The sequence below is a fragment of the Erinaceus europaeus genome, chromosome 14, assembly GCF_950295315.1.
Source record: "Erinaceus europaeus chromosome 14, mEriEur2.1, whole genome shotgun sequence".
Taxonomy (NCBI): domain Eukaryota; kingdom Metazoa; phylum Chordata; class Mammalia; order Eulipotyphla; family Erinaceidae; genus Erinaceus; species Erinaceus europaeus.
In genome coordinates this window covers 3,983,607-4,011,148 of record NC_080175.1, presented here as the reverse complement: position 1 = coordinate 4,011,148, position 27,542 = coordinate 3,983,607, and the positions used below count along the sequence as shown (strand labels likewise).

General features: G+C 52.6%; 1 protein-coding gene across 2 annotated transcripts; it reads left to right on the top strand.

Moving 5' to 3' along the window:
• Window positions 1-52: 52 nt before the first annotated feature.
• Window positions 53-27,459, top strand: ABRAXAS2 (abraxas 2, BRISC complex subunit). Of its 2 annotated transcripts, XR_009544611.1 has the most exons (10): window positions 53-201; window positions 9,178-9,268; window positions 13,790-13,826; window positions 14,711-14,777; window positions 17,336-17,526; window positions 18,252-18,371; window positions 19,953-20,037; window positions 21,867-21,981; window positions 24,708-25,818; window positions 26,396-27,459. XR_009544611.1 is itself a non-coding variant. In XM_007519674.3 (9 exons), the coding sequence occupies exons 1-9, from the start codon at window positions 130-132 to the stop codon at window positions 25,178-25,180; spliced, it is 1,251 nt and encodes a 416-aa protein (XP_007519736.1). In that variant the 5' UTR covers window positions 53-129; the 3' UTR covers window positions 25,181-27,459. The 2 variants fall into 2 exon arrangements, 1 of the variants encoding a protein (XP_007519736.1); XM_007519674.3 differs by having other exon boundaries at window positions 24,708-27,459.
• The last annotated feature ends 83 nt before the right edge of the window (window positions 27,460-27,542 follow it).

Genomic DNA, 27,542 nt, shown 5'->3' with positions numbered 1-27,542 from the left:
CGACATCCAGCGGGCCACCCTTCCGCCTCCCCCCCCTCGGGACTACATTTCCCAGGAGGCCTCGGGACGCGGCCGCCGGAAGGCTGCGTGCCCTGCGCGGGGCATGATGGGGGACTGGGAGATCCCATCATGGCGGCTTCCATTTCGGGCTACACCTTCAGCGCCGTGTGCTTCCACAGCGCCAACAGCAACGCCGACCACGTAGGTGCCGGGACCCCGCCGCCGCGGTGAGGGCCTCGGGCCTCGGTGTCCTGTGGCCCAGCCGGGACCCGTCGCGGTTCGCTCCTACCCCGGGCTTCCCGGCCAGAGAACCGGCGGCCCCGCCGCCCCCGCCGCCCGCCGCCCGCCGCCCGCCCCCCGCACACGGCCGCGCTGGCCCCGGGGCGCGACGAGGGAAGCGCGGGCCGAAGTCCCGACCTCGGCGCCTCTCCTCGGCGGAGCCGGAGGCCGCAAACAGCGGTGTCAGCTGCGGGCCGGGCTCGGGGCGGACGAGAGGCGCCGCCACAGGGAAGTGACCGGCCGGCCCGGGGACGGGGGCCGAGCGGGGCTGCCGCGGGGTCCTGCCGGCTGGGTGCCCCTGGCCTCCGGATGGAGGGGGTTCTTGGTGACCCTAGGTCTTTTTTTTATTTTTCTTTTCATTTATTTATATATATATATTTTTTTTTAATTGCTGTAGTTATTATTGTTGTCGTCGTTGTTGGATAGGACAGAGAGACATGGAGAGAGGAGGGGAAGACAGAGAGGGGGAGAGACAGACAGACACCTGCAGACCTGCTTCACCGCCTGGGAAGCGACTCCCCTGCAGGTGGGGAGCCAGGGGCTCGAACTGGGATCCTTACGCCGGTCCTTGTGTGCCCCGGCCAGCAGGGCGGTGAACAGGGGCTAGGAACCCAATGAGACCTGAAATGATAGGGACAAGAGACACGAAGAACGAGAGCAAGTCAAGTTTCTGATCAAGCTCTAAATTTTATTGAGAATACAGGCATTATAAGGCTTTGGGGAAGGAAGGGGAATGCTGGAGGAGGGGAAGGGGGAGCAAACTTCAAAGCGGAATGTTCCTTGCAACAAATGGCAGGAACCAAACTGTGTGTTGACTCACTTGTGTTGACTCACTTGATTACTGATAAATGGTTTACCTAAGGGGAAATGGCCTGCCCAGGGGGGAATTAACATTTGTCTTGAGGGGTTCCGTTGTCTCAAAGCTTATCATCTATCAAGCAGAGAAATGGCTCCTGGCACTTGTGCTTTGCATTTATTTTTATATTTATTTATTTTCCCTTTTGTTGCCCTCGTTGTCTTTTTATTGATGCTGTAGTTGTTGTTCTTGATGTCGCTGTTGTTGGACAGGACAGAGAGACATGGAGAGAGGAGGGGAAGACAGAGAGGGGGAGAGAGAGACAGACACCTGCAGACCTGCTTCACCGCCTGGGAAGCGACTCCCCTGCAGGTGGGGAGCCGGGGGCTCGAACCGGGATCCTTGCGCCGGTCCTTGTGCTTTGCGCCACGTGCGCTTAACCCGCTGCGCCGCTGCCCGGCTCCCCCCCCCTTTTTTTTTTTTTAAAGATTTTACTTATTTACTCATGAGAAAGATAGGAAGAGAGAACCAGGCATCACTCTGGTACATGTGCTGCCAGGGATTGAACTCAGGACCTCATGCTTGAGAGTCCAGTGCTTTATCCGTTGCGGCACCTCCGGGACCACTGTCGCCCTTGTTGTTTTTTTTTTTAATATATTTTTAAAATTATTATATTGTTGTTGTTATTGATGTCGTTGTTGTTGGATAGGACAGAGAGAAATGGAGAGAGGAGGGGAACACAGAGAGGAGGAGAGAAAGACAGACACCTGCAGACCTGCTTCACCGCCTGTGAAGCGACTCCCCAGGGGAGCCGGGGGCTCGAACCGGGATCCTTATGCCCGTCCTTGCACTTAACCCACTGCACTCCCTTTCTTAAAATTTTTTCTGTATATATATATATATATATATATATATATATATATATTCTGCCTCCAGGGTTATCTCTGGGGCTCGTGCCTGCACTGTGAATCCACTGCTCCTGGAGACTATTCCCCCCCCCCCCCATTTTTGTTGCCCTTTTTGCTGTTGTTGGATAGGACAGAGAGAAATTGAGAGAGGAGAGGAAGACAGAGGGGGAAAGATAGACACCTGCAGACCTGCTTCACCACTGGCAAAGTTTTCCCTCTGCGGGAGGTGAGGGGGTGGCCAGGGGCTCGAACCTGGGTCCTTGAGCATGGTAACCGTGCTCAGCCACCTGGCCCTGGCACTGGGTCGTTTTTGTCTTCAGCTACATAGTTAAGGTGCCCATCAGGTTGGAGGGTTATTTTAAGTGATGTTCATAAAAAGTCATTACAGGGGAGTCAGGCGGTGGCGCAGTGGGTTAAGCGCACATGGAGCAAAGTGCAGGGACCGGCATAAGGATCCCGGTTGGAGGCCCGGCTCCCCACCTGCAGGGGAGTCGCTTCACGGGCGGTGAAGCAGGTCTGCAGGTGTCTGTCTTTCTCTCCCCTCTCTCTCTGTCTTCCCCTCCTCTCTCCATTTCTCTCTGTCCTGTCCAACAACAAAGCAACGTCAACAATGGCAATAATAACCGCAACGAAGCTGCAACAACTAGGGCAACAAAAAGGGGGAAAAATGGCCTCCAGGAGCGGTGGATTCATGGTGCAGGCACCGAGCCCAGCAATAACCCTGGAGGGGAAAAAAAAAAAAAGTCATTACAGAAGTGGGAGGAGGATTGTGGTTGTCTGCAGAAAAAGGAACTGGGTTTGGTTTGAGGCCAGCAATATTAGCATCGATTCATAAATAAAATAAAATAAAATAAAAAATCCCTTCATTTTGTAGGTGACAGGCCATTAGTAAATTGGATGACGTTCAACTATCTTTCATCTCTATTGACAGAAGCGATGAAAGGAACGCACACATTTTGTTTTTTCTGATGTAGGAATGTAGGCATTTTGTTTTTTCGTTAGAAACATGCTGACTCCCTGGATGCCGAGGCCTTTACTGGGCCAGTCAGCTCCTTGATGGATGATGTGGTGAGATTCCATCTGTAGGTGCTTTGTGAGACGTACCAAATATGGCTCCAATAACACCTTTTAGTAATAGTTCTTGGAACATCTAGTTTATACATTAAACAACACCACTATAAAAATAAGCAGCAAAGGTAGGGTAGATAATGTTCATGCAAAGAGACTCTCATGCCCAAGGCTCCAGAGCCCAGGTTCAATCCCCGCACCGCCATAAGCCAGAGCTGATCAGTGCCCTGGTTTAAAAAAAGAAAAAAGGCAGCAAACCTGTTGAGGAGCCAATAGCTCGTCTATAAACCGCAGTCATGCCATTTCAGGTGCTGTTAGTTTTCTTCTAGAGCTAACCCTGGGCCTGGGCCTGGGCCTCGGCTCAGCAGTAGGGCACATACCTTCATGTGCGAGGCTCTGGGTTCAGTTCCCAGCACTGAACAAGTGGCAGGGCAGGGTGTAATTCCATGGATGTGGACGGTGGCTGTGGAGTGGGGCCTTAGTGTCTCTCCCTCCCTCCTTCAGTCTTGCGTTGTTAGAACAACAATGGAGGGCCCTGATCCAGTTGTGTCGTGCACTGGTGGGACCCCGGGATGGCTCCTGACAAGGTGTGGAGAGAAAAATGCCAGCTGGGGCACTAGACGTCCTGACAAGTGTCACCAGTGGCAGTGCGTCGCAAGTGAGTCTGACATGGCCATGCTGCCTATATCTCTCTCCCCCCCCCCATGACACGCTTTTTTTTTTTTAATAATTTTTTTATATTTATTTATTTTCCTTTTTGTTGCCCTTGTTCTTATTGTTGTAGTTATTATTGTTACTGATATCATCGTTGTTGGATAGGACAGAGAGAAATGGAGAGAGGAGGGGAAGACGGGGAGAGAAAGACAGACACCTGCAGACCTGCTTCACCGCCTGGGAAGCGACTCCCCTGCACGTGGGGAGCTGGGGGCTTGAACTGGGATCCTTATGCTGGTCCTTGCGCTTGGCACCACGTGCACTTAACCCGCTGCACTACAGCCCAACTCCCCCTATATCACTTAAGTATAGATGTGAAATGCTTTCATTTCTGTCGTATGGGTTTTAAAGTTGGAGAACCAAATAATGGCATATTGGGAGTACACTCTGGTGTGTCTCTACAAGAAATTAGCCTACAGCTTCTTATTGTCCTGTAGGGTCGGGGTGAGGAGTCCTTCACCGCGAAGGGCCGGGTGGGCAGTGAATGCTTTAGGGAGCCCCGGGGTCTGTGGCAGCTACTAGCTCTGCCGTGTGAGGGCAGTGCAGCCGGAGAAACTACATGGGCAGGGTGACTGACTCCACGAACCTTTTTATGCGGACACTGACATTTGGATTCCATATACTTCCCACATGCCATGGAATAGTGATCCTGTTTTTTTCTTCAACCATTGAAAAGTGTAGAGAACATTCTTGTTTTGTGCACTGAACAAAAGCAGCATTCACTGGATCTAACCCCCGGGCTGGAGTCGGCCTTCTCCTTGATGCTAAGTAACAGGCTCCTGTTCTCTAGGCCAGGACGTAAATGAGCGTCGGTTTAACCTACAGAAGGTCTTGGTGCCACTTGACTTTTCCAGACCGAGGACTGCGAAAAGGTTGCTGGGTAGAATAGCAATCTATTGGCACCTATTGAATTCTAGGTAAATAGTGTGTATTTTAGCATAAGAGGATTCCCCAGATACACAGATGACTTGCTACTTATCTGAATTCAGACTTAACTGAGTATCTATTTCTCTCTCTGAAATTGACACTCTAGATTGTGGAATACCAGGGGTCTGTAGATATATATTTCCCTCTGAGAGAGGGAAAGGGAGAGAGAGAGAGAGAGAGAGAGAGAGGAGGCAGGCCAGAGCACAAAGCTTCCTCCAAAGTGGTGTTGGTGGTTTTGAGCGTGGGTGTGGACTATGCCAAGGCAGTGAAATTGTTTCTTGTACTTTGATTTAATTTATTATTATTATTTTTTACCATTTACAAAGACAAACATCTCTTTCATAGTGAGAATTCATAAATGAAAACCTTTCATGAAAAGAAGCAAACTTCGTTGGCTTGTTTCTCAAGCTAATAGTCACGGACACTCCTTCAGATCTGAGATCATTTTCTTTCTGTTGTGTTTATTTTTACGAAAGAAACCAGAACACCCCTCAGCCTTGGCATGTGCTGGTCTTGCGGATCGAATCTGGGGGCCTTGGAGTCTCAGGCATGCAGTTACTTTGCCCTGAAGCTCAGCTAGCTCCCTGGCCTTCCCTGAGAGCACCCTTTTATTTATTTAAGTTTTTAAAACCTGTCTATTATATGAGTTTGAGAAATGTCCTGTACGCGACTTGGAATTTCTGGGCACCCGGCCCCTAATCCAGCATAGAGCTCTCACCTCCACAGTTTCACAGCTGGAATTTTTTTTTTAAATATTTATTCCCTTATTGTTGCCCTTGTTTTATTGTTGTAGTTATTGATGTCTTCGTTGTTGGATAGGACAGAGAGAAATGGAGAGAGGAGGGGAAGACAGAGAGGGGGAGAGAAAGACAGACACCTGCAGACCTGCTTCACCGCCTGTGAAGACGACTCCCCTGCAGGTGGGGAGCCGGGGGTCGAACTGGGATCTTCATACCGGTCCTTGCGCTTTGTGTCACTTGCGCTTAACCCGCTGCACTACCACCTGACTCCCCGAACTTTTTTTAAAATCTTTATTTATTATTGGGTAAAGACAGGCAGAAATTGAGAGGAAGGGGAGGATAGATAAGGAGGGAGACAGACACCTGCTTCACCACTTATGAAATGGAAATGTGGGGCCAGGTGGTGGTGCAACTGGTTGAGCGCACATGTTATAATGCGTTTGAGCCCCTGGCCCCCACCTGCAGGTGAAGTGCTGGTGCAAGTGTCTTCCTATCTCCCCTTCCCTCAGTTACTGGCTGTCCCTATCTTTATTAAAGATAATAAACACTTTTTTTAAAAAGGGAAATGTTTTTGAAGTAGGAAACTCCTACTCCTATTCTTTGGCACCAAGACGCCTTACTGGGGCCTCTCGCCTGCGTGATCTCCCCGCTCCTGGTGGATCCCCGCATGTTTCCAGACGGAGGAGGTGGAGAGCAGAGGCGCGACAGCTCAGCACTGCTGCCCTTCCCGTGAAGCTCTCCGTGGCGCCCGTGTGGCAGCGGGCCTCCACCCAGCTCCAAGAGCTTGGAAAGCTGTGAGCCATTGTCCGGCCCCAGGAAACTTTTTTCTTTTCTTTTCTTTTCCTTTTTTCTTTTTCCCCTGCCAGGATTATTGCTCCTGGTGGCCATTGTTTTCTACTTTATTGGGCAGGACAGAGAGAAGTTGAGAGGGGCGGGGGAGATAGGGAAGGAGAGAGAGAGAGACACCCGCAGACCTGCCTCACCGCTTGTGAAGTGTCCCTCCTGCAGGTAGGGAGCCGGGAGCTCGAACCCAGATCTTTGCGTGGCTCTTTGCACTTAATACTATGTGTGTGTGCTTAGCCAGGTGAGCCACTGCCTGGTTCTCCCCTCCAGAAACCTTTTATTGAGCTGAAGGGTCAGCTTAGAGTAGAAAGCTGTCTAGCGGGGCTCACACTAGGCCGTGCTTGAGGACCCAGGTTCTAGCCCCTCCACCGCACGCTGCACGGAGCATGAAGGGGACCCTCCACAGGTGGCGAAGCAGCGCTGTGGTGTCTTTCCTCTTGCTGTCCGACCCCTCTGGGAGCCGTGGAGCCATTCGGCCATGATGCCGTCGTGAAGCCTGCGGGAGGCGGGAGCGCCAGCTGTGTCCTGCACGGACGTGGTCCCCGCAGACCTACTCAGTTAGGATTCCCTGAGCACCCGCGGAGTGTCGGGCACTTGGCTGGGAGCTGAGGCAGAGCAGTGAGCACGCCAGCTCGCCGAGTCGGGGGGAGACATTTCCTTGTCTGTCTGAGCAGGTGACGCGGCCCGAGGAGGACACGGGGCTGGGCAGGGCCGCTTCCGTGACGTGGGCCACGCGAGGCCCGTCCGACGTCTGGCTTGGGTAGTGGCGAGGAGGCTGCCACCTGGGGCTCTGGAGGGAGACTCCGGCAGCCTTTGCATTCACCCTCGGCACAGGGACTGACTCTAGCGTTCAGGGCTGGAGTTCCCCGGCTGTGCTTGGCTGGACGTGGCGGCGGACACTCTGATGCGCTGAGGCAGCCGGGAGGGACTGAGGCAACACGTGTTCATGAACCGGCCCCTGCAGCTGCTGGAGAAAAACGTTCTCAGGGGCCCGGGGCGGGGCACACTTGGTTGAGCCCACGTTACCAGCACAAGCACCCACGCTCAAGCCCCTGGTCCTCACGTCGGGGAAGCTTCGGCAGCTGAGAAGTCGTGCTGCAGGTCTCTGTCTACCTCTCCTATCTCAGGTTCTGTCTGTCCTGTCAAGTAGAAGAAAGGTAAGGGAAAGGGAGACGCGGTGTTCGCAGGAGTGGCGGGAATCTACCTCATTTGCTGAATTCTGGTTTCCCATCCCAGCCTGCACAGAAGCGATCAGATGTGCATCGAGTTAACTTCTTGTCCTCCCAACCAGTAGGAGGGGTTTTTGTTACTGTTTCCCAGAGCGCTACTCAGCTCTGGCTTATGGCGGTGTGGGGGATTGAACCTGGGGCCTCGGAGCTTGCAGGCACCGGGGTCTGCATAACCATTATGCTTTCTTCCCCCCATCCAGGAGCTAGGCTTGCTGTTTCTTTTCTTTTAAAGAAGCTTTTTGGTTTTCTTTTAGATTTTGTTTATTTATTAATGTGAAACATAGGAGGAGAGAGAAAGAACCAGCGGTCCGGGAGGCATGAGAAAGAACGAGGCATCACCCTGGTGTGTGTGCTGCTGGAGAGCCCGATGCTTTATCTACTGCGCCACCTCCCGGACCACAGCTTCTTGGTTTTTATCTTTATTTATTTATATATAGGCTTAAAAAGATTTTGTTATTTATTAATGAGACAGATAGGAGGAGAGAGACAAGGAACCAGACATCGCTGTGGTACACGTGCTGCTGGGGATTGAAGTCAGGACCTCATGCTTGAGGGTCCAATGCTTTATCCACTGCACCATCTCCCGGACCACTTTTATCTTTATTTACTTACTGGATAGAGAGAGCCAGAGATTGAGATTGGAAGGGGAGATAAAGAGAGAATTTTGACTTTGGTTACTACACTTAGAATTTAGCTGGTGAATTCACTTTGCTTATTTTTTCTTCAAAAAAAAAAAAAAAATCCTGGACGATTGGAAGGGATTACAGCCATATTTCATCTTGTTAGGGAAGCCTTGTCGTCGTCGTCGTTCATTCCCATTAGGGTTTGTGCCCGCATGATGCACTGCTGGTGGTGGGCTACTTTTTCTTTTTAATCGAGGGTGTGTGTGTGTGTGTGTGTGTGTGTGTGTGTGTGCGCGCGCGTGCGCGCGCGCTCGAGTGTGTGGTCTCCCATGTGGCGGCTCAGGCCGGCTCAGGCCTCAGATTTGGCCCTTGTACTTGCTGAAGTGTGCGCGTTACCTCCTGCCTCTTTTGATCATTTATTTTTCTGCCTCCAGGGTTATTGCTGGGGCTCCACTCCTCCCGGAGGCTATTTTTTCTCCATTTTGTTGCCCTTGTTGTTTCACATTGTTGTGGTTATTATCGATGTTGTTATTGATGCCGTCGTTGTTGGATAGGGCAGAGAAATGGAGAGAGGAGGGGAAGACAGAGAGGGGGAGAGAAAGACAGACACCTGCAGACCTGCTTCACCGCCTGTGAAGCGACTCCCCTGCAGGTGGGGAGCCGGGGGCTCGAACCGGGATCCTTACGCCGGTCCTTGTGCTTTGTGCCACTTGCGCTTAACCCGCTGTGCCACTGCCCGACTCCCTGATCATGTTTTTTAAAAAGATTTTATTTATTTATCAATGAGAAAGATAAGAGGAGAGGAAGAACCAGTGCTTTATCTGCTGCGCCACCTCCCGGACCACTTGATCATCTTTTCAGATAACCTAGTTGGTAGATCTCAGATTGTCCTGGATTTTCCTGTTGACTTACAGATCAGTAGTTTACATGGGAAAACTATTTGGATTATTGTCAAAATTATATCAAAATAAAGATATAAGTCCTTCGTTCCTTTTAATTCTTGGGAAAACATTTACTTGTAGCTTATAACTCTTCTCTCTTCACTGTTAGGAAGGATTTTTGCTGGGAGAAGTAAGACAAGAGGAAACCTTCAGCATCAGTGACTCACAGATCAGCAACACAGAATTCCTGCAAGTATTTGGTAAGTAAATTGACTAGTACCGTGCGTGCGCGTGTGTGTGTGTGCGTGCGTGTGCGCGTGTGTGTGCACGCGCGTGTCCGCGTCTGCGTGTGTGCATGCATGTATGTGTATGTGCCGTTACTCTTGTTCTCTGGCCTTTGCGTGCTTTTAGTCTGAAGGATTGAGAGAGTCGGGAGAAAACAGCGTCATACTGGGAACGATCCACATGAGTGACAGGAACAGCCAGTGTGAGATTGTGGTGCCTAACTCTGAAGCCTCCCCGTACACCAGCTGGCCTGCTTTGGACTTTGTCAGCCGCCGTGCGCTCTGGGACTTGCTAGTCGCTTCCAAACCAGCGGCCCTCGGCCTCTCCTCACTGCGACACTCCGGCCGGCACCTGGCTGTACCGCAAGGGGTGCGGTGCCCGTCGTTCCGGAGGGGCTGGCAGAGATGCTCACGCTTACATGCAGGGGGCGTTTGCTGGGCCTCCCAGAGCATAAGGCACATCTTACCCACCCCCAGGTCTTCCGTGTTCTGGGCCCCCGCCAGTGTGTGGGTCAGTTGGGAGGTCCGTGGGGGACTGTTAGGGTCGGGGGCAAAGAGGCCGCGCTGCTCCTGACGGGCTGCGGCTACAAAGCCCACTCGAGACTTGGCGGGTAGCTCGCCATATTTGTTTATTTGCCTTCAGGGCTGTTGCTGCGGCTCGATGCCTGCACTGCAAATCCATTGCTCCTGGAAGCTGTTTTTGCCCTTTTGTTGTCCTTGTCGTTTATTGCTGCTGTTATTATTATTGTTGTTGTTGATGTCATTGTTGGATAGGACAGAGAAATCGAGAGAGGAAGAGAGAGAGATAGACACCTGCAGACCTGCTTTACCGCCTGTAAAGCGACTCCCCCTGCAGGTGGGGAGCCCGGGGCTTGAACCAGGGTCCTTTTGCTGGTCCCTGCACTTTGTGCCATGTGCGCTTAACCCGCTGCGCTGCTGCCCGGGCCCTGACGGGTAGCCTTTTAGTGGCAGGCATGACGGGGCAGGGCTGGCCCGTGACTGGGGTTTTGCTTACCTCTGGAAAATTCTGGATTAGAGGGTTTGGTCTCATGTGACATCTGTGCACTTGCTTGTACTGCTTGTACTTGGGTTTTCAAAATCGATCTGACAGGTGAAGGTTCAGCTGTGGCACGCGGTAACTGACGGCAAACCAGGCGAGAAGGCTGTGCTTCTGCTTGTCGTTACCGGCATCCAGCGACACAGTGACTGGAGCCTTACAGCTTCAGCTGCGGGGGCTTTGACTCGCCAAGCCGATCCTTGCCGTGAATGCCAGTTTCCATGGCACTGGTCATCGAGTCCCAGTTAACACATCGCCATGGCAATCAGACCCCTGCAGCGCCTTCAGTGTATTAGCTGTGTCCGATGTGTGATTGGAAACGGTCTAGGATTTCAGTGTCTGCTAACATCACCTTAAATGCACTGTGATTGTGATGGCTTCTTTTTCTTTATTTTTTATTACTTATTTTCCCTTTTGTTGCCCTTGTTTTATTGTTGTTGTCATTATTGTTGTTGTTGATGTCATCGTTGTTGGATAGGACAGAGAGAAATGGAGAGAGGAGGGGAAGACAGAGAGGGAGAGAAAGATAGACACCTGCAGACCGGGGGCTCGAACCGGGATCCTTAAACTGGTCCTTGCGCTTCGTGCCACGTGTGCTTAACCTGCTGCACTACCGCCCGACTCCCTGTGATGGTTTTCATTCAGAACTAGGTGTGCATTGGAACAGACAAGCCGGGGGCTGTGGGTGAGCTGGCTGCAGGGCCAGACACTACTCAGAGCACCAGGAGTTGCTTCCCACACCTTAACCTCCAGAATAAGGGGTTTAACTTTTATTTATTGGATAAAGACAGCCAGAGGTTGTGAGGGAAGAGGGTGATAGAGAGGGGGAGAGAATGGTCCTGGAGGTGGTGCAGTAGATAAAGCACTGGACTCTCAAGCAGGAGGTTCTGAGTTCGATCCCTGGCAGCACATGTACCAGAGTGATGTCTGGTTCTCTCTCTTATCTTTCTCATGAATAAATAAAATCTTTTTTAAAAAAAAAGTGTTCTTGGAGTCGGGCGGTAGCCGAATGGGTTACGCGCACATGGCGCAAAGCACAAGGACTGGCGTGAGGACCCTGGTTCGAGCCCCTGGCTCCCCACCTGCAGGGGAGTTGCTTCACAAGTGGTGAAGCAGGTCTGCAGATGTCTTTCTCTCTCCCTCTTTTTCTTCCCCTCCTCTCTCCATTTCTCTCTGTCCTATGCAGCAACGATCACATCAATAACAACAACAATAAAACAAGGGCAACAAAAAGGAATAAATGGGGGGAGTCAGGCGGTAGCCCAATGGGTTACGCGCACATGGCGCAAAGCGCAAGGACTGGCGGAAGGATCCTCGTTTGAGCCCCCCGGCTCCCCTCCTGCAGGGGAGTAGATTAAGAAGCGGTGAAGCAGGTCTGCAGGTGTCTTTCTCTCCCCCTCTGTCTTCCCCTTCTCTCTCCATTTCTCTCTGTCCTATCCAAGAACAACAACATCAATAACAACAACAAAACAACAAGGGCAACAAAAGGGAATAACTAAATATTTTTAAAAAGTTTAAAAAAGGAAATAAAAAGATAAATATTTTTAAAAATCTTAAAATGAAAAGTGTTTCCTTTAAAAAGAGACACCTGCAGCCCTACTTCGCCACTCGTGGAACTTTCCCTCTGCAATTGGGATGGGGGGGAGGGACTGGAACCCGGGTCCTTGTGCACTGTAACGTGCGCTCAACCAGGTGCGCCACCACCTGGCCCTCAGAATAAGAGGTTTAAATAAAACAGATCAGCCCAGTGTGTTCCTGGTTGAAAATATCTGAACCCACCAGCAGGCACCGTGGCCTTGCTGTACCCGGCGGGAAGGACTTCCTCTAGAACATCACGTTTGTAGCCAGAGCGTCTGCGCTGTTCTGCGTGTTTGATGCTGACCTGCCTGTCCTGGGAGTAGCGAGGAAGAGACGGGCCTGGGCTCCAGCCTCCTGCCCACCTGTGGTTGCCTCACGGCACAGCCTGCCGAGTTGCCCGCAGAGAGCCTAGTTGTCAGTCTCCAGAAATCTTGGAGGGAAAGCTTTGCCTTCCTAGAAAACGCACCTGCTCTGCCGGTTTGCGGGAGTCATGGGAGGGCCTGCGGTGGCGAGTGTGCAGTCAGGACTCACTCTGGGGAATGCCTGGGAGAGAGTCTTTCAGGGACAAGGTGAGCTGCTCTTGTTGTTTCTTTTCTCCTGAACTCTAGGTCATGTTTTTCCTAAAAGCTGTTTCGCCTCCTTCTTCACTAGCAGACTCCGCAGTGCAGTGCAGCGCAGTACAGCGCAGTACAGCACAGCGCAGTGCAATACAGCGCAGCACAGTGCAGTACAGCGAGTGCAATACAGCACAATACAGTACAGCGCAGTACAACACAATACAGTACAGCACAGTGCAGTACAGAGCAGCGCAGTGCAGTACAGCACAATACAGTACAGTGCAGTGCAATACAGAGCAGCGCAGTGCAGTACAGCGCAGTGCAGCGCAGTGCAGCACAGTGCAGTGCAGTACAGCGAAGTGCAGTACAGCGCAGCACAGCGCAGTGCAGTACAGTGCACCATAGTGCAGTACAGCACAGTGCAGTACAGCGCAGTGCATTACAGTGCAGTACAGCGCAGTGCAGTGCAGTACAGTGCACTACAGCGCAGTGCATTACAGTGCAGTACAGTGCAGCACAGTGCAGTGCAGTACAGCGCAGTGCAGTACAACGCAGTACAGTACAGCGCAGTGCAGCACTGCCATCGTGTTGCGTGATGGGGGGAAGTTCTCTGGGTCCCCGTCTCCACAGCCTCACCAGGCAAATGGCCTTTGCTCCGGAAGGGCCGCCTTTGCGCGTGGGCTTGGCAGTGCGGAGCTAGGAGGCACAGCCCCGTGCCCTTCAGGGTTGTGGCCTCGTGGTATGTTTGTTTGTTTTGCCTCCAGGATGTTATCCCTGGGCTCAGGGTGGGCACTGCGGTGGCCCCTAGGAGCCGCCTGGGGAAAGACTGTTCTTGGTGCTGGCAGACTTGAGAGGGCCGGTGATTCCCAGTCTCTCCCCCTCTCCCTCAGAGCCCCGACCCCAGGTGTCAGGTGCTGCTAGGAGGTTCCTGGTGCTGAGGTGGGAAGCCCCCTCCCCAGACTGTCCTCACAGCAGCTCCACTTTGATGAAGCGCCTCCAGGTGGAGAGGCTTCCCGGTGTGCTGTCGTCAGGAGGTGAGGCAGGCGGGGTGAGGCCCCCGTGACCGTGTTCCTGGGCGATGCTCCCGGCTCACACTCGCCGCCCGTGGACAGAAGGAAGCGAGTGTTTCTTCCTGCCTGTATCCTGCGAGCGCGCCCAGGGCCTAAACGATGCGGAGAGCACTGTCCTCACTAGCGTGGGCGTCGCGCCGCTTTGGGAGAGGGGAACTGTCTTGGGATTGCCTGAGACTTGGGCACAAGCTCTTCCCGCCCTGGTGAACTGAGTTCCTCTCCTTTTCACTTACAGAAATCCATAACCATCAGCCTTGCTCGAAGCTGTTTAGGTAAGACACACCTGTCTTCGTTGCTTTCGGTCCTTAGTAAAAGATTTGGCAGATTAGGGGCCCGGGACTAAAGGCCTGTAGGGATCCCAGCTGTGGCCGTGGTGAGTATGACCATGAGCACCCAAGTCCGCTTCCTCACTGGATACCAGGCGGGGCGGCACCGTGGTGGGGTAGGGAGAGGGCGGTCGCCTTAGCCTAGGCCTCAGCTGGTTGACAGTGACATCTCCCGCCAGCCTCCCCGGTGAGAGCTGGTCAGACAAGCAGAAGGAGGGAGCTCTCCAGTTGATAAAAGCAGGGGAAGGTGGTTTTTTTTTTTTTAATTTTATTGATTTATTCCCTCTTGTTGCCCTTGTTGTTTTATTGCTGTAGTTATTGTTGTTACTGATGTTGTTGCTGTTGGATAGGACAGAGAGAAAATGGAGAGGGGGAGAGATGGGGAGGGGGTCTGGGCTGTGGCACGCCAGGCTGAACCCACTCTGCTGCTAGGACCCAGGGTCAGAAAAAAGACAGACCACCTGTGGCTTTCTTTTCTCCCCTTCTTTTCTTTCCCTGTCTTCTGTTTTCTTTTCTCCTGTTAAGTAAATCCTACTTAGAAAGAAGGCAACGTTTGCAGGCGCGTTTTGCAGCACTCTGGTTTCACACCTCCCACGCGTGGAAGGAAGGCCTGTGGAAGGAAGGCCCTTGGAGCGCAGCAGCCTCTCGCGGCCCTGTGACGCAGGCGAGCCTGCACGGCAGCGTTCAGACTGATGTCTCTTTCATTTATCTGTGGAAGCCAGCCAGTTCCATCCTTCCTGCCAAGTTTGAGGATTAGGTGGCACATGACTAGTAAGCGTATGCTTGTCACATGCTCTGGGTTCAATAAAACATTTTCTCTTCAAAAACAGTTTTTATGACTACGCGAGCAGAGTGAATGAGCAGAGTTTGGACAGAATCCTCAAAGAACGGAGAAAGGTGCGTATGCTCTGTGTGTCACCCAGTCTCTCCTGGGGACGCTCTGAGCGAGCTGCCCAAACTTAAAGGGACGGGGTGTGGCGGTAGAAGGGGCCAGGGCGACGTGGTTGGCAGCACGAGCGCTGGCAAGGTGAGTGACTATTAAGGCAAGTTGTGGAGACTGGCCAAGGGGCCTAGTGGGGAGATGGGGCCTCCCCCGTCTAAGACTGGACTTGGCGGTCACCCCTGGAGCTCACGTCACGGAGTGGTGCTCTAGTTTGTGTTGAGGCACTGTTTGTAACTTACCAGTACAAAGAATTAGGTATTTGTGGTACGTTCTCCCTTATCATTGTGGGTGGGTTTTGAGGGCCTGCAGCCTAATGGGAGAGACTTATAACCGGCCTTCCTTGAGTAAAAGCCAGCCAGGGCTCTCTTTCCATCGTCCTTAGAAAAGGGCCATGGAGTGAAGGGATGTTACCCATCATTCATACTTGAACTACTGTGTCCAGATCAAAATCGAGGAGAGGTGTGCCTGAGTCCTCTCCCCTTCTCTCCGGGTATCTCTCTTTTATGTGTACTAGATAAGAGACGACTCTTGAAGACAAAAGGGGCTTGGAGGTGTCGTGCTGGAGCTCAGGCCTTTCTGCCCAGGCCCTGGGCTTGATCCCTGGCAGAGCACGAGTGTGACTCCCATGTCTCTCGTGAGAAGGAAAAAACCTCCTGATCTAAGACACTAGTAGTAGTTGAGCTGATTCTGAGCGGTGCTCTCTAATTAATTAATTTATTGTTATTATTTTAGCCTCCAGGATTATCGTTGGGGCTTGGTGCCAGCACTACAAATCCACTGCTCCAGGTGGTCATTTTTTTTTCTTCCCATTTTTTTTTTGAGAGGACAGAGAGAAATTGAGAAGAGGAGGGGAGATGGAGAGGGAGAGAGACAGATACCTGCAGCACTGCTTCACCTCTCCTGAAGCTTTCCCTTTGCAGTTAGGGAGTGGGGCTTGAACCCGGATTCTCGTGCGTGGTAACGTGCGCTCAACTAGGTGCGCCACCACCTGGCCGTACTTTTCTCTCCGTCTTGACCCTGGGGGTCTCCATAAGAAAGTCTCTGACTTACCCTGCCTGCCCTCATGCCCTCCCTCCCTCCTTCCTTGGTCTGAGGAACTGGGCCCTCACGCAGGGAGTCTTTGATAAGCTGTTCTGTGATATATGTAGCCAAGCAAGTGCATTTGTTTTCTGTTTGATGAACTAAAAAAACTTCACTGGTACTTTTTTTTTTTCTTTAAGTGAAAGTTAAAAAAAATTGTATCTGTTTCTCTGGAATTCATATATTAAGGTAAAAAAAAGTAAACCTACCGGGGCCAGATGGTAGTGCAGCGGGTTAAACACACACGGTGCGAAGCACAAGGACCTGTGCAAGGATCTGGTTTGAGCCTCCAGCTCCCCACCTGCAGGGGGCTCGCTTCACAAGTGGTGAAGCAGGTCTGCAGGTGTCTGTCTTTCTCTCCCCTTCTCTGTCTTCTTGTCCTCTCTCGATTTCTCTCCGTCTTACCCAACAACAATAACAATAGCAACAAAGTGGAAAAAATGGCCTCCAGGAGCAATGGATTTGTAGCGTAGGCCCCAAGCCCCAGTGATAACTCTGGAGGCAAAAAAAAAAAAAAAAGTGAACCCACACATGGTACAGCAGAGCAAATTATCACTGAGGCCATCAGACAGCCTAGGGGAAGAGAGCTTTGGTTCATTTCACATTCTGTTCAAGCCTGCCTACGGACAGAAATAGTAGATTCATGGCCTTTAGGAAAAATATCTGTGGATGGGAGAGAGCATAATGGTTATGCAAAAAACTTTAAAAAATATTTATTTATTCCCTTTCGTTGCCCTTGATTTATTGTTGTAGTTATTATTGCCGTCATTGTTGGACAGGACAGAGAGAAATGGAGAGAGGAGGGGAAGACAGAGACGAGAGAGAAAGACAGACACCTGCAGACCTGCTTCACCGCCTGTGAAGAGACTCTCTTGCAGGTGGGGACCCGGGGGCTCGAACCGGGATCCTGACGCCGGTCCTTGCACTTTGCGCCACCTGCGCTTAACCCGCTGCGCTACCGCCCGACTCTCTGTATATTTTGAATCTATTTTGTCTCCCTCACTTTTTTTTTTTTTAAAGAATTTATTTATTTATTCATGAGAAAGACAGGAGAGAAAGAACCAGCCATCACTCTGGCACATGTGCTGCTGGGACCTCATGATTGAGAATCCGATGCTTTATCCACTGCACCACCTCCTGGACCACTCCCCGCTTTTTGTTTTTTAAACAACACTTATTTATTCTGTATTAATGATAAGAGAACCAGAGCTTCACTTGGGCACACACACTCAGCACTGGGAGTCGAACCTGGGATCTCCTGCTTGAGAGTCCAACACTTGATCCACTGCACCACCTCCCGGCCTACAGTTTGGGGCTCTGGAACATAAAGCCGCTCTGCCCTTTGCGGCTGAGCGCCCCTGTGGGTCCACTCAGAATGCAGCCTGTAGGATCTCACCCAGCTTCCGGCTGCCCTCCCTTGTGTCCGCCGCAGAAGGTCATCGGGTGGTACCGCTTCCGGCGGAACTCGCAGCAGCAAATGTCCTACCGCGAGCAGGTGCTCCACAAGCAGCTCAGCCGCATCCTGGGCGCGCCAGACCTCGTCTTCCTCCTCTTCAGCTTCATCTCCACTGCCAACAGCTCCACTCACGCGCTAGAGTACGTCCTCTTCAGACCAAACCGCAGGTAAAGGCGGCCTTCCCTCTGGCCTCCAGGACAGGGAGGAGGGTCGCGGGGTGGGGGAAGTCAGACTCCCGCTTCCGAATTCCCGGGCGCTGGGTGGCGGCTTTAAGGCGGCTTTGTAGGCAGAGAAGTCAGGTGGTTGTGTAAGTGAAAATCGTGAAAATCGTCTTTTGAGTTGAGACGCATGGACGAGGCATGTTGATCACACACACGTCCTTACAGGGATGGACAGCGGGAAGCCGCCCCGGGCTCCTCCGTAACCTGCTCCCGTAGGAGCCGTCTCAGTGCTCTGGGAGCCCGCTTGCTATTTGAAAACACCCATTTCAGAGGCAGAATTGTACCATTAATCCGCCTACTGGTAATGAGGGTTTCGCATTGTGTGCTTGTGAAAGCAAGAGAAAATTAGGTCCTGTGATGGCAGCGTGTGTCTGCAAAGCACAGCAAGGAAAGGACATTGACAGCGGTGAGAAGGGGGCTAGTTGATAAGCAGCGGCCGCGTGAGGTCTGGGGAGCAGTTCCGAAGGGGTTTGCACTGTGGCTCCCTGTGGGGACGCACATGGGGGAGCAGACGTGGCCGCGGACCTCGAGGAGCCTCTCTGGGCTTCCGCTTTAAGGGGAGGACGTGCCTCATCCCCTTGGCCTGTGCTGAGGGCGCAGCCGTGCCGTTGACTAGCTCCGCGGACTGTCCTGGGAATGGAGCTGCTCACCGGACCCTCCTCCCCCCACAGGTATAACCAGAGGCTCTCGCTCTCCATCCCCAATCTGGGCAATACCAGCCAGCAAGAGTATAAAGTGTCTTCAGTGCCAAATACTTCTCAGAGTTATGCCAAAGTTATCAAAGAACATGGGTAAGTCAAAAGGTAAAATGCAAGTTTTTTTCCTTTCTTTTTCTTTTTTATTCTTTTTAAAAACAATTTTTAAATTATTATTATTTGTTGAATAGAGACAGCCAGAAATCAAGAGGGCAGGGAGAGATAGAGAGGGAGAGAGACAGAGAGACACCTGCAGCCCTGCTTCGCCATTCTCAGCTTTTCCCCTGCAGGTGGGGACCAGGGGCTTGGTCCTGGGTCCTTGTGCCCTGTAACATGTGCGCTCAACCAGGTGCGCCACCACCTGGCTCCGTTTTTCTCCTTTCTTGCCAACCTTATTTCCTCTGTGAGTCTGTGAAGAAACATGGAATATGAAATCAAGTATGGGTGGGGAAGACAGCATAATGGTTGTGCAAAAGACTTGCATGCCAGAGACTCTAAAGACCCAGGTTCAATCCCCAGCGCTGCCATAAGCCAGAGCTGAGCCTTGCTCTGGTTAAAAAAAAGTGGGTGGTGGTGCCCCGGTGGTGGTGCACATGGTTAAACATACATATTACTATGCATAGAGATCTGGGTTCGAGCCCCTGATATCCCTACCTGCACGGGGAGGGGGTGCTTGATGAACACTGAAGCAGGCTGAAGGTCTGCAGGTCTCTCTCTCTCTCTCATGTCTGCCCTACCCGCTAACTCACTCACTCTCTCTCTCTCTCTCTCTCCCTCTCATGTCTGCCCTACCCGCTAAAAATAGAAAGGGGGGAGGCTGTGGGAAGCTGCTGCTTGGAGCGTTGAATTTGCAGTGTCGCCACTGGCCTCTTACCCCTCCCCCCAGCCCCCATGATAACCCTGGTGATAATAAAAAAAAAATTAAAAATCAAGTGTGGGGGGTGGGGGAGACAGCATAATGGTTCTGCAAAGAGACTCTCAAGCCTGAGGCTTCAAAGTCCCAGGTTCAACCCCCCCACCACCACCATAGATAGAGCTGAGCAGTGCTCTGGTAAAAAAAATTGAAAAACTCAAATGAAAGTCTGTCTTTTTTTTTTTTTTTTTTCATAACCACTATGCTCTCTCCAGCCCTGTGTCTGTCTATCTTTAATTATCTTGATAACATGGGTTCTTTTCATCTTCTCTTCCGTAACCCCGGAAGTGCGGGCATTATTGCCAACACCTTGTCGTCTTGGAGTGGCAGCAGTTAAACGAAACATTGAGATAGAAATGGGAAGAACCGGGAGTCGGGCGGTGGCGCAGGCGGGTTAAGCGCAGGTGGCACAAAGCACAAGGACCAGCCTAAGGATCCCGGTTCGAGCCCCTGGCTCCCCACCTGCAGGGGAGTCGCTTCACAGGCGGTGAAGCAGGTCTGCAGGTTAGGGTGTCTGTCTTTCTCTCCCCCTCTCTGTCTTCCCCTCCTCTCTCCATTTTTCTCTGTCCCATCCAACAATAATGTTGCTGATGACATCAACAACAATAATAACTACAACAATAAAACAACAAGGGCAACAAAAGGGAATAAATAAATGAATATTTAAAAAATTTAAAAAAATAATAAAAGAAATGGAAAGAACCTCTCTCTTGGTGTCTAGCAGTTGTAATGCCTGCTTGACAGCCTGCTTCCCTCTCTCCTAGTACTGACTTCTTTGACAAGGATGGAGTGATGAAGGACATCAGGGCCATCTACCAGGTTTATAACGCCCTCCAGGAGAAAGTGCAGGTACCTCTCTCCCAGGCCCAGGCTTCGCTGCATGTCGCCTGGGGCCCCTTCACAGCCCTGTGACTTCAGTCATCTCCCAGCTGGCAAATGAATCGTGATGCAGAAGTCAGGGTGCACCCCCACCTCCCCAATGCGGTGCTCATGTTCTGGTTCCAGATTGCCGAGACCCGCCTGTACAAGGCTTCTCTGCAGGGAAACGTGTCTGGGGCGGTGAGGACAGAGGGTGTCGGTCAGTCCCTGTCTCAGTAGAGACAGCGTCCAAAGCCCGCCAGCACTGGGCGACCGCTCCCCTCCCCCCAAGCTGACAAGCTGGGCGGGTCCTGGAGCCTGTCGCCCTGGCCATTCACGAAGCCTCCGCGGCCAGTCTGTTCTTAGGGGTAGTTTGCTCTAAAACCTGAAGGACAAAAGAGCCTTTGAGGACAGGAAGGGAAGCGGCACAGCGGGAGAAGCCCCCCAGCCCGGAGGAAGCCTGGCTTTGAGGAGCCAGGCCCCGGGAATAGAGCGAGCGGCGAAGGCAGCTGCAGAAAACCAGGAGAGCGGCCACGTTCAGCCTGGGGCCCAGGGGGACCCCCAACCCACTCCGAGCCTTTTCAGCGTCTGGCTTCCAGGTCGGGGTCCCCACCCTCCACTCCAGCACAGGGAACTGTCTACAGGCGGCCGCCCCGTGACTGCCGCCTTCCCGAGGCTTCCGGCATCTGCTACGGGAGGAACACGCGGAAACAGCTTTCTGTCCTGAATTCGTGACCCTGCTCTTCGCTTAGATGAACCCTCGGGATGGGGGGAGCAGAGGGTGCTGACTGACTAAATCGACAGAAGCTGTTTTCCTGTCCAGTCTTTTCTCTTAAGCCCTGTGCCGTCTGACTTTTGGTGGTTGGTTATAAATAAAAGTTAGAAGTTGGGAGTCGGGCGGTAGTGCAGCGGGTTAAGCGCAGGAGACGCAAAGTGCACGGACCGGCGTAAGGATCCCGGTTCGAGCCCCCGGCTCCCCACCTGCAGGGGAGTCGCTTCACAGGTGGTGAAGCAGGTCTGCAGGTGACTTTCTCTCCTCCTCTCTGTCTTCCCCTCCTCTCTCCATTTCTCTCTGTCCTATCCAACAACAATAACTACAACAGCAATAAAAACAACAAAAAGGGAAAGTCAGTAATAAAAAAAAAAGTTAGAAGTCTTTCCTTTTCTTCCTTTCTGTACTAGACTGGTGTCAGAAATTCCCTTATCATTTCAGGGAAAATGACCAGCCAGGGAAAGTCTCTATTTTTCTCATCTCACCCTTATCTGTCAAGAACATCTAAGCTAAATCGCATGATGATTTGAACGATAAGAAAGCAAGTCAGAGCCAAAGGAATGCGAGCCCAGGCTGGGCACGTGTGACTGAGGCTCCAAAGTCCCAGCTTCAGCCCCTGGCACCACCACATGGCAGAGCTGAACAGTGCTTTGTTATGTCTCCCCCTCTCTGTGAGACTCTGTCTCTCTCAGAATACATACATCTGTTTTTTTTTTTTAAAAGCGAATCCGTGAATGTCAGCATCAGTTCTGGTGTCTGGGACCATCTAGACTTTGTTCCTCCTGGTGTGTCTGCTTTATTTATTTTTTTTTTAAAGATTTTATTTATTAATTAATGAGAAAGAGAGGAGGAGAGAAAGAACCAGGTATCACTCTGGTACATGTGCTGCCGGGGATCGAACTCAGGACCTCATGCTTGAGAATCTAGTGCCTTAGCCACTGCGCCACCTCCTGGACCACGTGTGTCTGCTTTTTAACTCCGGCTGTTCGGGGCTGGCGTCGTGGGTGCCGGCTTGCTGTCTAACTGCCCTGTGTCATCCTCCCCCCAGGCAGTGTGCGCAGATGTAGAGAAGAGTGAGCGAGTCGTTGAATCTTGTCAGGCCGAAGTGAACAAATTAAGAAGACAAATCACTCAGAGGAAGAATGAAAAGGAACAAGAAAGAAGTGAGTCTGTTAATGTTGCCACTCAGTACCGGGGTCCATCTGGCGCTAAACGTCAGCTTAGTCACTGATTCACGCCGGTCCTGCCCACATCGTGCCTCAGGCCAAGCGGGGAGGGGGGGGGTGCGGGACAGGGCGCATTCACAGGACTGAAGCTTTTTCCGTAGAGAAGCTCTGTGTCCAGAGTCTCCCCGAGTCTCGGGAGCTGGATGGGTGGTGAGAGCACAGTGGAGGCTGAAGTCTGAGAGCCCCCAGGAGCCCCCAGGAGCGGTTTGGGGCAGCCGCGGAGCGGACACTGGCTGCCGTGATGTCTCGCCCGGTACCCTGGGCAGACACAGAGGCCCTCCGTGCGCTGTCCTTTGTCTCTGGAGCAGACGGGGGCTCACGGTGAAGGCTTTAGGTTTGTCCGTGCGACTCCTCTGTAAGGCTCCAGTCTGGATTTGAGCCGCGGGCGGGGGCTGCTGCTGGCTGGCGGTTGTCTTTGAAGAAGCGGGGCTCAGCTGCTGCCGCCTGTCCGGGGTTTAGCTGCCAGCTGCCGCAGATGACCTGAGTGTCTGCCTGAGTTTGGGGGGCAGACCACACCGGCTCTGGCAAATCCCCTGCCACTGGAGTGTGACCCCGCCACCGTGGGCCAGAGCTCACAGGCCTGGACTGCTTTGCTGAGAGACGGAATGGTGTCCTCTGTTGGCAGAGCCCCGGCCTCCGCGTGCTTGGCTTTGGTGCAGTAACAACCGATTTCTCCCTTCCTTCCTTCCTTCCTTCCTCCCTTCCTTCCTTCCTTCCTCCCTCCCTCCCTCCCTCCCTCCCTCTCTCTCTTTCTTTCTTTCCTTTTGTTGCCCTTGTTGTTTTATTGTTGTAGTTATTGTTGATGTTGTTGTTGGATAGGACAGAGAAATGGAGAGAGGAGGGGGAGAGAAAGACAGACACCTGCAGACCTGCTTCACCGCCTGTGAAGCGACTCCCCTGCAGGTGGGGAGATGGGGGCTCGAACCGGGATCCTTACGCCGGTCCTTGCGCTTTGCGCCATGTGCACTTAACCCGCTGCGCTACAGCCTGACTCCCAGGGACAACCGATTTTAAAGAGATACGTTGGTTTTATTGATGGGCGAGGAGAGCCAGAGCATCACGCCGGCGCAGTGCTGTCAAGGAGTGAGCCTGGGGCTCGAGCCTGCAGAGCGAGCGCTCTACCCACGGCAGCTCTGGCCACAGCATGAGGCCTTTAAGTTTCTAAGGAGAGAGAGATATAAAGTCTTTTGTGGTGGGTAGTTGTAAAGAAATGCATGGTTTGCAGTAAGTCCTGTCTGAGAAGAGCCCCCTGTTTCTGTGACTGCCGAGGGGTGCAGGCACTGTTCATTTCGTCTTTTATTATTATTATTATTGGTTAGAGATGGAAAGAAATTGAGAGGGGTGGGGAGATAGAGACAGAGAGACACCTGCAGCTCTGTTTCACCACGCATGAAGCTTCCCCCCTGTAGGTGGGGGTCAGGGTCTTGAACCCGGGTCCTTGTGCGCTGTAGTGTGTGTGCTTAACCAGTACGCCACCGCCTGGCCCCCCTGCTTTCGTCTTCTGTCCCCACCACATCTGAGCGCAGTGAGCAGCTGGGGGTGGTGGGGGGTCGGCTCAGGATCCAGTTTGAAAGGCCCTCATGAGGGATGTCAGGCCCAGCAGTCCCGCTGTTGAGCCGCCGCGTCCTCTTTCTCAGCTCCAGTTTCTGTGTCCGTGTGGCAAGCGCTAGAAAGCACAGATCTGTGCCCCGCGGCATCACCCAGTGACAGTGAAGGGGCCGAGCAGCGCGCTGGCACGTGCGGCGCTGGCAACTGGACTCAGGGCCTCACGCCTGCCAAGGGCCTGACTGGCTCGGCGTTAGCGCCCCACCCGTTAGAAACTGCGCAGTGGGCACTGGCAGTGACACTTGAGAGGGGCTTTGGGCTTATATGAAGTGAGGAAGGGGAGATGGTTTTTTTTTTTTTTTTTTTTGTCTCCAGGGTTATCGCTGGGGCTCGGTGCCCGCACTACGAATCCACGGCTCCTAGAGGCCATTTTTCCCTTTTGTTGCCCTTGTTGTTTATCGTTGTTGTTATTATTGTTGTTATTGTTGTTGTCGCTGGATAGGACAGAGAGAAATCGAGAGAGGAGGGAAGACAGAAAGAAAGACAGACACCTGCAGACCGGCTTCACCGCTTGTGAAACGACCCCCCTGTAGGTGGAGAGCTGGGGGCTCGAACCGGGATCCTTGGGCCAGTCCTTTCCCTTCGCACCATGTGCGCTTCGTGCGCTGTGCTACCGCCCGGCCCCTGGGAGATGTTTTCTATTAAAAACATCATGCAAACACCGACAGCTGCTGATCCATCTCCGCCTTGTTGCCACTTTCTTTTTTTATATATAATAACTTAGGATTTTTTTCTTTTAATATTTTTATTATCTGTATTTATTTAGTTACTGGACATAGACCGCCAGACATCAAGATGGAAGGAGGTGGTATAGTAGAAGGGAGAGAGGCAGACCTGCCACACCGCTTCACCACTCACAAAGCTTTCCCCTTGCAGGCGGGGGCTGAGGGCTCAAACCCGGGTCCTCGAGCGTTGCGAACGTGCGCTCCACCCGGTGCGCCACTGCCCGTCCCAGTGCCGCCGCTTTCCAGAGCGCTCAGGGCGGCCATTTAACTCGATGAGCTGCCTACCGCGAACATACAGACACCGCTGCTGTTTTCTTTCTGCTTCTCCCCCAGGACTGCAGCAGGCGACGACCAGCAGACAGGTGCCGGCTGAAAGCCTGGAGCCGGCGCTCAGCCCTCGGAGACCCTGTTCCGGGTTCGTGGCCGAGGGTCGAAGTTCAACGGGAGACACAGAGGCCTGTGACCCGCCTCCCCCGTATTCCGACTTTCACCCCAACAGTCAAGAGAGTGCCGTGAGCCACCCTCGCGCGGAAACGAGTGTCTTCATGCCCCGACCCCAAGCCGTGGGCTCTTCCAGCTATGCCTCCTCCAGTGCCGCGCCCGGGCACCCCGGCAGTGGGGGGGACCCCCCTGTGGCCCGGAGAGCCGCTGGAGACAGTGTTGGGGAATCGGACGACAGCGATTACGAAAACTTGATCGACCCCACAGAGCCCTCCGGCGGCAGCGAGCACTCACAGCCCAGGGAGGCTCGGCCTGAGACGCATCCCGACGGGGGCTCCAGGAACACTCAGGCCCCCCAGATCTGACCGGGCTGGAGCAGCTCTCCTCACAGCAGTTCTCCTGGTCGCCCACGAGAGAAAGAGCTTCCTGAGGACTCACTCAGGCGGGGACGGGGCAGCCGCCCTCTTCAGCCCTGCCCCGATGAGTCCCCAGGCACAGAAATCGCAGGAGCCCCTTGTGGTGGTGGTGGGGGTCCCCTGACACCACGTGAGGGTTCGCGACCGAATATTAAGATAATCAAATGGTCCTCAACTCTGGTGTGATTCACAGACGTCCTGGTGAATTTCTGCAAAGTGGATCGGTGGAATTTCTATTCTTTCAACTGGAACTTAGAGACTCGGCACAGGCTGTAAATGTTCTGTCAAAAACTTACCTCTTGCACTACCATGCCTTGAAATTTACTTTTTTCTTTTCCAAAGGGAAACGAGTTTAGTAGCATCAGCTTTCAGAGACCCTCCTTTCTACGATGAGCCAAATTCATCTTTGCCAGAAAAGAAATTTTGATAACTCCAGAAAGCCGGATGTCCCCTCTCCTGTCTGCGTGGCTGCAGGAGGTGAGTGGAGAGAGACCATCTTCTCCTTGCCGGACATGCGCTGTCACTGAAAACGGTTGCCTTTTTCCAGTGTAGAAATACTAATTACCAGAAAGACGTCACCCAACTAAGTATGTCCCGAGGGAAGCTACTCCTTTTCCTGGGGGCTCAGGAGGCCCCCTCGTGCCAGCCGGCTTTGTGGCTTCTGCCCTGGATTCGTGGAGGGGGGACATGGCCGCAGGCAGCACGGGGGAGCTGCCAGGCCTGGGCTTCGAGACGAGCAGACTCCAGATGGGGGGGGGGGGTCTTGCCGCAGTCATTCGGACCACCCGACAAACCGTGGTGTCAGTTTGATTTGTGGAGAGACATTGAATAAACTGGGAGTCTTGGCGAGTGCAGATCTTTATTATTTTTTTTTTGAAGCTGCCATTCGGATTTAACTTTGCAGAATGTGTGGAGAGTTTCTGTCGGGCCGCCCCCTTCCATTTTTATGTTACTCCTGCTTCTGCTTCTGCTCTTGGTCCTTTTTCTTGTTTGCCCAGAGTGTGTGAACTGCTGGAGAGATTCCTGAGCACCTTAGACCAGACCCACCGCTCGTGGCCGGGCCAGCCCATGGAGTCAAGGCGTTGGGCCCAGGACCACTCAATCCTGCCACACACAGAGGCTTGAAATCCAGGTTCATTGTGAAATTCAGGTCTCATTTTGTAGGAGAGAAGAACCCCTTGCCAGGTTCTGGTTGCTAGCCTGAACGAGGCAGTGCAACGCAGACCGAGAGATGCCGTACCACAAGTGTGGCCCCGGGGTCTGCGTTCACCACCCTCCCACTCTCACCGCTGGGCCGTGTCCCACTGCCACCCGACCCGAAACACTGCAGGCCTCACCCTCGGCACAGGCCTTCCTGTGTTTCTCTACCGCTTCCCAGTGTGAATTTTTCTTTCTTTTTCTTTTCTTTGAGTGCCATTGCTGTTACCTCCGTTCAGATTTTGACATTTTTATGCCATAATTCTGTCTTCAGTGTGTATCTGACAAAGCAGTGACATGTGACTGGGAAAAGCATATTGAAGCGCGGCACTGCCATTCTCATCTGTCTCAGCCCCGCCAAGGTCTTACCTCAGTTTGTAGACTTGAAACAGCTGGTATCAGATAAAAGGGCATAAACTCGTCGGCCTGAGGGCTTTCCAACAGGCCGATTTCAGACAGAATCCAGTATCACGACACAGTGAGGATACTGTGCCGGCATCGAGGAGGATGTGCTGGGAGTCGGCGTTTTCGGAGGCCTGAGTATCAGCTGACTGTCGGGTTCTGTGTGGCAAAGTCCCCGACTCCAGGGCCATAACTGTGAGTGTGCCTGAGCCGGTCCCAGGCCAGGCAGGGTCAGGCTGACTAGCGCCTGGGCGCAAGCAAGTTCCAACCCAAAGTCCCTCTCGCAGCAGACCTGGCCTTGTTTGAAGAGGACTGTTGGGCTCCCGGTCGCGAGTTCTGTGGGAGCCCTTCCCAGATCCCAGGTGGGTGGTTGCTTTAAAGGATTTCACCCTTCAGCCCCTCCAACGATTTAGGGCCCAGAAGACTGGGTTCTTTCAGCTCAGAAGTCTGGAAAAGCTTGATCACCTGCTGAAGTGAACTTTTCTAGAGAGTGATCAAAACACACAAATGGAAATTTATCCCAAAACGTTTAGACTAAGGATATATATATATATATATATATATATTTTTAAGTCCCAGACACAATGGGACAGTGAAGATAACTGCTTTAATAAAAGGATTTAAATTGACTGTCTCATGAGTCTGTATTTTAAGGTGAGACTAGAGTGTAGAGGAATGTAAAGTCCAAATTTGGTACAAAGAAGTGGTGGTT

What these genes read in the sequence shown, in the direction of transcription:
- ABRAXAS2 (XM_007519674.3), top strand. Translation starts at nt 130, where the DNA reads ATGGCGGCTTCCATTTCGGGCTACACCTTCAGCGCCGTGTGCTTCCAC. An exon ending in AGAATTCCTGCAAGTATTTG is followed by an intron (nt 9,269 to 13,789) that starts GTAAGTAAATTG and finishes TTTCACTTACAG; the next exon opens with AAATCCATAACCATCAGCCT. An exon ending in CCTTGCTCGAAGCTGTTTAG is followed by an intron (nt 13,827 to 14,710) that starts GTAAGACACACC and finishes CTTCAAAAACAG; the next exon opens with TTTTTATGACTACGCGAGCA.